General features: G+C 43.6%; 1 protein-coding gene across 6 annotated transcripts; it reads right to left on the minus strand.

Annotated features, from left to right (window-relative positions):
- Positions 1-380: 380 nt before the first annotated feature.
- On the minus strand, positions 381-5417 carry LOC100217020 (putative leucine-rich repeat receptor-like protein kinase family protein). Of its 6 annotated transcripts, none has more exons than XM_008667324.3 (4): positions 5235-5417; positions 4962-5029; positions 1152-1706; positions 392-1036 (listed from the first exon to the last, which is right to left on the minus strand). In XM_008667324.3, exons 3-4 carry the CDS (start codon positions 1573-1575, stop codon positions 648-650), a joined length of 813 nt encoding a protein of 270 aa, XP_008665546.1. In that variant the 5' UTR covers positions 1576-1706; positions 4962-5029; positions 5235-5417; the 3' UTR covers positions 392-647. The 6 variants fall into 6 exon arrangements, with proteins under 6 accessions (XP_020402708.1, XP_020402711.1, XP_008665546.1 ...); XM_008667309.4 differs by having other exon boundaries at positions 412-1036; positions 1152-1495; positions 5235-5409; NM_001359533.1 differs by having other exon boundaries at positions 468-1036; positions 1152-1474; positions 5235-5380.
- Positions 5418-10688: the final 5271 nt, after the last annotated feature.

Consider the following 10688-nt stretch of genomic DNA (forward strand, 5'->3'; position numbering starts at 1 on the left):
TTATCATATAATATACTTTAAATATGCCTTTGAATGTTTCATTTTTCGCAAAAAATTTGAATAAAATGAGCCAATCAAACTTGTAAAAAAGTCAAACAAATTATAAATTAAGACGGAAGAGTACTATTTATCAAGAATACATTGAAAAACATTGATTATTATCAGTGACACATCGCAACGATTAAAATTTCCATCTCAGGAAATGCCTTGTAGACAGTCTTGTTGGAAATGAAAATTTTAATACATGTGGTGTGCTCCTCATAATAACCAACGTTTCACATTGTATTCCTGATAAATAGTGTTGTTTCTAATGTCCCACAGCTGAAACCACTTTCTCAGTGTGCCACAAATAATTTTACAAAATAGGAACATGTAAGAACAAAACAATCCCTTAACGTTTAAGGGTCGTAATGGACCACAAAAGATCAAACTATAAAATTATGACATCTCTGTTCAGGCACATGAATGTCACGCAACCTTTTCTTTTAATTTAAATTACAGAAACTTATTTCACACCTGACAATAGTAATATGCCCATATATTACTAAGAGTTATCCAAGAAACAACTTTTGTAAAAAAAAAAATACAGTAAAAGGTAGCTGATGCAGTTGTTCCACTGCAGAACCGAAGAAACTAGACATGTAGAATTAAGCGTGATCAATTGCAGGGAAGGACATTGTGTCCTTGCTGATGCCAAATTTGGTGTAGTTCATTTTGATCTTCTTCAGGGTCACTACTACATCACTCATTGACATCCTTTGGTTAGGTGAATCAGTCGTGCAGAGCAAACCGAGCTCAAATATTAGGGGCAAAACCTCGTTCAGGTTGGCTGAAGAAGAAATGGCATCCTGCAGCAGCTGGCTGTCCACGACAGTGTCAAGCTGAGATGGAAATGCTTGTTGAACCCACTGCCTAATGCTCAGTTCTCCCTCAAACATCGTATCTGTGGGCCTCTTCCCAGTGAAGACTTCAAAAAGCATGATTCCAAAGCTGAACACATCACTCTTGCGCGATGCCTTTCCAAGAGATCCATACTCTGCACAGAAGTTCCATAGGACAGACAGATTCGATTTGCTAAAACAATTGAGCAATCAATATGCTAAAACGGACTATAGATTGTGCAATATTACAAAGTGTTACTGCGTACATACCTGGTGCCATGTATCCAAGTGTTCCAGGCATGGTGGAAACGACCATGGAGTTGTCATCACCCAGTAGCAACTTTGCGATGCCAAAGTCTGCTACGTGTGCTGTCATATCATCATCGAACAGCACATTGCTTGGCTTCAAGTCACAGTGCAGAACCACCTCGTGATGCTCATGGTGCAGATATTCCATTGCCATAGACACGTCTAGCATGGTGTCCATCCTTGTATGGAATTGGAACCCCATGTGACTTCTGTCTTCAGAGTGCAAGAGCATCTCCAAGCTTCCATTGGACATGTACTCAAGCACCAGGGCTCGAAAATCAAGGCTGGAGCAGGTGTTCAGTATCCTTATCAGGTTCCGGTGGCGAGCCATGCGAAGCACACGACACTCGGCGTCAAAGCTTCCAATGGCTTTTTCGTGATGCATGTCTAGCACTTTTATTGCGACCACCAAACCGTTGTCTAGTTGACCCTTGAATACTTTGCCAAAGCTCCCAGTCCCCAGCAGGTTGTTATCGCTAAATCTTTGTGTGGCGCGAACAAGCTCATGGTAGGAGACTAAGTTATGGGCCACGACATCGCATGGATCAGAAATGTCACTATGTTTCCTTGTGGTAAGTAGGTAGTACACACAAAGAACAAAAGAAGAAAATGCTATGGTGACGACAGGGATTAAAATTGTAATTAAGTGTCTATTGGTATGTGAATGAGACTTGTCGGGACATGGCAAGAAACCTAGACGGGGAGCACCACACAGCGCAGGATTCCCAAGTAAAGATTGCGAGGTGATGCGGGAGAAAACACCTCCCTCTGGTACCTTTCCTTCTAGTCGATTGAAAGACAGATTCAAGTCTGTCAAGTAGGTGAAATTGGCAAGGAACTGAGGAATTGTACCAGAGAGAGAGTTGGAGGAGAGGTTCAATGATGCCAAGCTTTCTAGCTCCTGAAACAAACCTGGGATTGAGCCCTCCAATGAGTTGAATGATAGATCTAGGTAAGTGAGCATCTTAAGTGTTCCAAATGACTCTGGGATGCTTCCAAACAAATAATTGGAAGATAAGTCAACAAAATCCACTTGTTTTAGCCCACTAACGTCGACCGGTAGTGAACCAGTGAGGGAATTATGAGAAAGATCCAGATAGATAAGTTTGGGAAGCTGGAACAAGCTAGATGGTACTGTTGAATTTAACTGATTATCAGACAAGTAGATGTATTCTATCGACGTAAGGTTGCCGATGCTGTCAGGTATGGGGCCATAGAATTTGTTTCCATTGGTGTAGAATTGTTGTAGGCTCTTGAGCTTGCCAATTTGTGTTGGGAGACGACCTGACATTTGGTTGCTGGCGACATCAAACAGGATGAGATTTTGTAAACGTGTGATGGATTCTGGTATGGCTCCTGTGAGTAGGTTGTCGTGAAAATAGATACTAACAAGGCTGCTTAAGTTTGACAATGACGACGGAAGCTCACCGGATAGCTTGTTTGCATTTGCTCTAAATTCAATTAGATATGTTGACAGGTTCCCCACCTGGTCTGGGAGTGGCCCGGTGAAGGAATTATTATATATGTCAAGGAGCTCGAGTTGCCTGCAGTTGGAAAGGGAGGACAGAAAGTCGAGACCTCCGTTGAAATTGTTCCATGAGAATCTAAACTGGGTCAGACCTGGGATGTTTCCAATTGTTCTAGGTACAGAACCAGACAATAGATTTGATTCCACACTCAGCAAAGACAATGCAGACAAATTTCCTAGAGAAGCTGGAACTGGACCTGTTAGCCGGTTGTTTCCTAGACGTAGATTCTTTAGGTCTTGCAACAGGCCTATTTCTGGTGGAATGTGCCCAGTCAGGTCGCAGAAAGAGACGTCTATATCAGTAATACGGGTGAGGTTGCCAAGAATAGCTGGGATAGGTCCAGTAAGGTGAGGAAGTCCGCCTAAGTAAAGAACTTGCAGGCGCTGGCATGCTGCAAATCCCAGTGGAATTCGGCCTTGAATGTTGTTCCCACTGATAGAAAACCACCAAAGCATTGGCAGGTTGAAACTTTGATTGTAAGGGACTTCTCCAGTAAGATTGTTAAGTTCCAGTGAGAATACCTGCACCCTAGACATGTTGAACATGGTGGCGGGTATTGTGCCAAGGAGCTCATTATCATTGATGACTAAGTAGTCAAGTCTGGGCAGGGATCCCAAAGTGTGCGGTATTGGACCTGACAGGTGGTTACTTCCAAAGTGGATATGAATCAGAGAAGGCGTGGTATTGAACAGATAAGGCGGTATATGGCCACTCAGCTCATTGTTGGCCAGCGAAATGTTTTCAAGGTTGCGCAGATTCTGTAGCATCTGTGGTGGAATCTGCCCGAGAGCATGTTGGAGCTCAAGTAGAGAGACTTGAGGCTTGTAAGGTTTCCTATAGAGTCAGGAATGGAATTAGCTAGGCGATTCTCAGCAAGAAAGAGATATTTAAGCCGTCGCAGAGTGCCAATTTCGGCGGGGATGGAGCTGGTAAGGCTTGCGTTCATAAGGTCCAGCCCAGAGAGGAAAGAGAGGTTACCGATGTGTGGGGTGAGCTCCCCTTGGAGAGGTGTGTCCGATAGAACTAGAGCAGTGACGCGCTGTCGACGACGGCTGCACAAAACACCAACCTAGTGGCAGAATGATACGTTGGTTTTCCAGCTGCTGGCGAGGACGCCAAGAGGATCAGAGAGCTGGGCTTTGAAAGCCAGCAGCACGGCGAGGTCGGTGTCTCTGCCGTTAGGAATTAGAGTGGAAGAAGCAGCAGCACAAGCAGGAGATAGTGCTGAGACCAAGAAAATGGCCGGCAGTAGCACTAGAGCGACTAGTGAGCTTGCAGCGGCCATTGGGACAGAGTCAGGTGCTGCTTAATTGTTTATTTTCCTTGGCACACATATGAATGCATGGGAAGGTAGCAAGGATCAGGGGCGGACCTACGTTATGGTGAGTGAGGGCCTAGGCCCCTGCTCATTTCTATGATATTATGATATAGTATAGATTTTTACCATGGAGTCCCCTCCTTGATTTAACTGAGATGCCCCTGCTCTTACATTTTAATCCTTGATCTTGTAAGAATGCCCTCACTCTAATTTTATCCTAGGTCCGCCCCTGGCAAGGATGGCTTTGTAGAAGGTAGGTAGGTAAGTTGTTTCTTAGAATATTTCAAAGCAGGCCGGCCTACTGGTTGCTGTCCACCAGTGGGAAAAAGGAAGCATACTAGTCCAGGTACGAATCTCCAAATAAATCTGCCAGGAGGACCCGACTATCCTGGTTGACGGCCGGTTGGCCTGTTGCTGTCCACCGGTGTGAATATTTCAAACTCTACTGTCATATAGTGTTTTGTCAGTGTGTACAAGTTGGAATTGATCCATTTCATGTAACTTTGACACTTTCTTTGTCTTCTCAAAATGGGAACAAAAGGTCAATACGATACCTAGGATATCAAAGTTGCTAAGTACAAGGATAAACAATCAGAGAGGTGAATATCACGGAAGCTTAAAAATAATTATATCACCTCCTTCCAACTGTAAAACCGATTTAATTCAGTTTGATAAATTTAGACAGAACTCTGTTTTGCTAGAAAAAAAAAACAATACTGATCAAAATCAGTAACTTCAATTGACTTGAGATTTTAACAGATTAAACTAGATAAAATTACGCAACTAACCCAACTAAAATCATGTCGATCAGACTTTGGATCTAAAGATATTAACGAAACTCAAATCCTCTTCGGAATTGGAGGGGATTAAGGTGGAATTAGTTCCCTCCAATCCTCCAATCCCTAGGGAGGCTAGAAATAGCACCTGAAGTCCTGGGGGGCCGAGAAGATCACAATGTCCGAAATTTCTGGATCCCAGAAAATGTATGAGACCTGCAAATCACAACACCACCAAATCATTCATAATACCAAACATAAAAATGGCATGGTACATGCGCAACTTGTTCCCCGCCGTCCCTCCCCTCACCGCGGCAGTTCATCCATTTCAACGCAGAAGCCGGCTAGGTCTGGCAGTAAGCGAAAGGAGCAACAAACGAACGAGTCGGATCGTCGGGAGCGAATGGAGGACGGAGCGTACGTAGCGCGCTTCGACATGGCGATGGCAGCGGCGGCGCGAGAAGAGGGGCGGCAAGAGCGCATCCTTGGGAGGCCGGCGGCAAGAGCGCATCCTTGGGAGGTCGGTGGCTGGAGGAAGGGATGTGGACGAGCAAGTGTGTCCGTGTCACACTAAGAAAGAACCATTTTTCTACATAACCAGTTGTAGTGGTAGGTTAAATAGGTTTATACTCCATATTAATTTCGTTATTTCTAAAGCAGGTGGGTGTTTGATACGGGCTCCACTCTAACAAATTCAACTCTGCTATAAGAACTCTAGTACTCTACCCGGTAGCAGCTCCATCGTTGGGACTTCAGCGGATAAACCTAATTCATTCTTTTATTTTTGACGATACTCAGACTTCGACTATACCGAGTATAAGGTTGATAGCAAGAGTACATTAGAAACTTGTCAGTTTTTGGGAAAGTTCTTGGTGTCTTGGGGTTCAAGAAAACTAACTCTTGTTACCCTATCCACCGTCGAGGCCGAGTATGTTGACGCAGGCTGGTGTTACGCGGAACTAATTTGGATGAGGAAAACCCTCCGGGACATTGGCTACTATTTGAGCAAACTCCCACTCTTATGTGATAATGAGAGTATAATCCGCTTGACGGATAATCCTATTGAACATAGCCGCATTAAGCACATAGACATCCGGCATCACTTTCTGAGAGATCACCATCAAAAGGGAGATATCGATGTTTGTCATATTAGCACCAATCACCAGCTAGCTGATATCTTTACCAAGCCTTTAGATGAAAAAACGTTTTGTAAGATGCATAGTGAGCTAAATGTCTTAGATTCGAGGAACTTGGATTGATCTAGAGCACATATGTTTTTCGTATTGATTATGTCATTATAAGTTTAATTATGGTGTTCAAGTTGTAAAACCTAATCCCTGGACCTCGCAAGTCCTTGTGCAAATGATGCACATGGTTAGGGGGATATGTTACAACTTGGCCCCTTGAGACAAACATGTGTGCCTGAGTGATTTTGGTGCAGTCTTAAAGGTGAATGGAAAGGGAAATGGTAAACTTGAACAAAAATAGGGCTTCCACTACAAAACGGTATCTTGTTCAAGTTGCCCTTAGTATTCATTGCTTTTTTTTTCTTTTAATTCACATTTTTTGGTGAGGCAATGAGGTTCTTGAGGACACTAGTTTCTCTGTTTTGGTGCTTAATGCCAAAGAGGGAGAAATTGAGGCCAAAGCAACTGGATCAACTACCACTTGTGTATTTTCAAAAAAATTTATGTTAGTACTTGTGTTTTGATCAAAACCCTCTTATTGCAAAACTACTGTCTTGTGGGGGAGAAATTTGATTATGAAAAAGTGGGAGTTTTTGGCTTTTGCACAAAACTAGTCTTGAAAAATATTTTGATTTATCAAAAATAAAGTGTTTTTACATAGAAGTAAGAAAATGGATTTGTATTACGAAAATGTTGGGGACCTTCGGCATTCGAAGGTCCTCAAAAACAGGATTTAACAGTATTTCTGGAAGTATAATGTGTGAGCAGGTACCTTCGGACTCAAGTTGGTATCACGGCGGGAGAAGACCCGAATAATACGAAGGTCTTGATACAACGCCGAAGATGTCAGCAGGAAAGCTTCGGCGTGGTTACAGGAAATGAAACCGACTTAAAGATGAAAAGGCTATTCAGACCTCGATAGATTACTATAGAATTATTATCAAATGTAAAGGGCATGAATGTAATTTTGTATGGGCTGCGTCCCGTGCCTATAAATAGGTGAACAGAACCCCCGTACTGTTCACGCTGACTTGGCATTCGCTTTTTGCGTCACGCTTGTATTTTCATCTCCTTCCAATTGAAGGTACACTTGTAATTCAACGATGTCTTTGTTTATGCCCGTTAATAATATATGATTGTTCATATTGTTTTCCACATTCTTTATATTTCATCCTTCGTCATTGATTGACGAATTTGTGAAGGTACGTCCTTCGTAACCTTCGTCCGTAAGCCATTACATCCCAAGGGAAATAATGCTTCGGAGGACGAAGGACTTTAACGATTAACATTTTTCTATGTTGCCTTGTTCTTAACTCATAGCACTTGAGAACAAGTCCCCAACATTGGCGCCCACCTCCGGTGAACTCACTTCCACTCTCAGTTTTTTGAACACCTTCGGCGGTCATAAACCTTTGTTATGGCGCCGAAGAAGGCTTCGGCGACTGGGGCTGCAGCTCTGCAACCACTGGACCACAATCAGGAGACAGTCTCCCTGCGGGAGGCCCGAAGCCAGAAAAGGAAGGCTGTCAGTCCGACACCACCAGAGGACGAGATAGATCAAGAAATCAGAGATATGGAGATGCTTCATCAACAAGTACAGAGGAAGAAAGAAAAGATGGCCAGGCTAGCTGAACTGCAGAGGCAGATAGACGAAGCCTCTGAAGAAGTTCGTCATCTTGCTCAGGATGAGCAACACCGAAGGCCTCAGCATCAAGACCTTCATCAGGAGGGTTTCCTCAACGAAGATGACTGGTATGACAATTTCCATCATGGGAATTTTGTTTTTGATGATGCTTCTCCTCTGTCAGCTGAGCTGCAGGCTACACCTTGGCCTCCGTCCTACAAGCCGCCTCAGCTCCCTGTATTCGATGGCCACTCAGACCCGAAGCAGTTTTTGATGAGCTACGAAGCAACAGTGTCTTCGTATGGTGGCAATGCTTCAGTCATGGCCAAATCTTTCGTTATGGCTGTCAGAAGTGTTGCTCAAACCTGGTATTCCTCCCTTCGACCAGGAACGATCACTTCATGGCAGAAGTTGAAGGACTTGTTGCTAACTAGCTTTCAAGGATTTCAGACGAAGCCGGTCACTGCTCAGGCTCTGTTCCAATGCACTCAGGATCATGAAGAATACCTTCAGGCGTATGTCCGAAGGTTCTTGCGTCTAAGGGCACAGGCACCGACGGTGCCCAATGAAATTGTCATCGAGGCCATGATCAAGGGGCTTCGGCCAGGTCCGTCAGCTCAGTACTTCGCCAGGAAGCCTCCTCAAACTTTGGAGAAGCTTCTCCAGAAGATGGATGAGTACATACGGGCCGATAATGATTTTCGCCAAAGAAGGGAGGAGGCTTTCAGGTTTTCTGAAATGACCAGGGGCTTCGGAGGGAGGTTTTACCCGAGGCACGTAAGATCAATTCATAATTCTACACAAAGTGATGACAGAGGAAGCCAACAGCAAAGGCCACAATGCTCCTCACAGACTTCGGGACAACAGCAAAGCTCCTTTCGACCACCAGCTCCAAGAGGCAGAGGCGCCAGGGGCTTCGGAGGAAGATTTGGCGATCAACCGAGAAGAATCTTTTGCTTATTCTGCGGTGAGAACAAAGGCCATACTACCAGGATGTGCCATGTTACTATTCAGAAGCAAAAGGAAATAGCTGAAGCAGCAGCACAACAAGCTCAGCCGAAGCAAGTCATGCATACAGCTTCGTATCATTCGCCCTACATTCCAGAATATGTGGGCAATCATCCTGCAGTTTCTGTTGCTTCGGCGAGTCAGCCTCAAGCTTCTTGGCAACAGCCTCCGCCTCCACCTCCGTTGCAACAAGGCCAGCAGCCAGAAGGGAGCCAGTATGCTCCACACCAGAGGGACTTCAGAGAGCAGTCCGAAGCTCGTACAGTCAATAGCACTGTGCCAGAGTCAAAGCACATCTATTGACAAATATCCTACCTTAATAGCGATCTTTTTCATTCAGTTTTATCTTCTGTAATAAAGGACATTGTTTAGATTTCATGTAATTAGTTTCGTTGAATTCTACAAGGAAAATATATTTTCTTCACAGGCTTATGATAACAAAGAGGACCTTCGAACTATCGAAAATTCTTCGAAGCAACAAAAAGTCGTTCTAAGGAACGCAGAGTAAGTTGCTGAAGTCACAAAAAGTTGATCCAAAGGGAGCGCAGTGTAAGTTTTCTGCTCCAAAGTCGTTCCAAAGGGAATGCAGAGCATACAGCGAAAAGTCAACGCTGATACCGCCTAAGTAAAAGGCGAAGCGCGAAAAGTCAACGCGAATACCGCTGAAAGTAAAAGGCGAAGAAGCTCCTAAGGGAGGCTTACAGCGAAAAATAAACGCTGATTCCGCTGAAGTAAAAGGCGAAGAAGCTCCTAAGGGAGGCTTATAAAAGATTGTGTGTTTTATTGCAGGGATACGAATGTATCTTCGGAACAAACATCATCTCACATGACATAACATCATCGCATCATTTCGCATAGCATAAGCATCATACATCATTTTGCACATGGCACAAGAGGTGGACACATTATCAATTTACAGAAGAATGCTTTGAAAAAAGGGAGAAATCATAGTCACAAAAAGATACGTCATTAATCTTCGGAAGTGTAGCTTCGGAGAATATTTACACGAAGCCTGGATATTATTCATCAGAATATTGGATATTGTTGTGACAAAGAAAAATTCTTCTTCACGACGCATGAAAAGAAGGGAAGGTGTTTTTTCGTCAAAGACTCAAAAGCGGTACGTATAAAGTTTCATGCATCGTAAAGAATTGAGTAACAAAAGTAGGTATATTACATTTGGGGTTACAAAATGTTACACTATATTACATTTCAGAAGTTTTTACAAAAATAATTAATCTTCTCTCAAAACGACTTCTGCAGCCTCGTTCAGGAGCCGGTTGACGACTTCGTCCATAATATCTTCAGCCATCTTTTTAATTTCGTCGTCTCCCTTCGGCTGAGGGCCCGAAGACGCTTTAGTCGGATCTGAAGCAACACAGGATACGGCTACATTGCTATTACAAATCGCAAACAAATCTTAAAGCCTAAAGAATACAACACAATAAAAACTATTAGTTAATACCTAATTGACCTTCGGCCTCTGCGCTCTTTTCAGCAGCCTCAGCTACTTCTCTAGCATCGTGAATGCCCTTTTCACTTCTTCGGATAATTTCTCCAGCCATTTCTCGGCCACCATTATCCCAGATATCGGTAAAAAATTTTCCACCAATTATGCTAGCTTCGGCCGAAGGATCTTTTGCATCTTCAAAGGATAGACCAGCTTCGGACTGTGCTAAAATTTTCACATGTTCGTAGCCCTTCTTCTCTAAGATGGTGGCAATCCCTCTGGCGCCAGAGAAGGCACATATATCTCCTCGGCTATTTAAAATTTCTTCGAAGGCTTCAGCTTCGTGGTCAATCCATTCAATGACACTTTCGGGATTGCCTTTTGAAAAGTTTTCCTCACTTGAGAATGCGCCGACCTTGGCGAAGCTAGCCTTTAATTTCTTAACACAATCTATAGATTTGTTATAGCATTTCTTTTTGGACGAACGAAGCTCTTCAACAGTCACTTCTAGGTGATCTGCCCATTGATCGCTGAGTTCACGCTTTGTTTCTTCAAGTATGCGTTCTTCCTTGGCTCTGGCCAGCTGTTTCCGAAGGTCTTCAATTT

Source organism: Zea mays, chromosome 1 (assembly GCF_902167145.1).
Source record: "Zea mays cultivar B73 chromosome 1, Zm-B73-REFERENCE-NAM-5.0, whole genome shotgun sequence".
NCBI lineage: Eukaryota > Viridiplantae > Streptophyta > Magnoliopsida > Poales > Poaceae > Zea > Zea mays.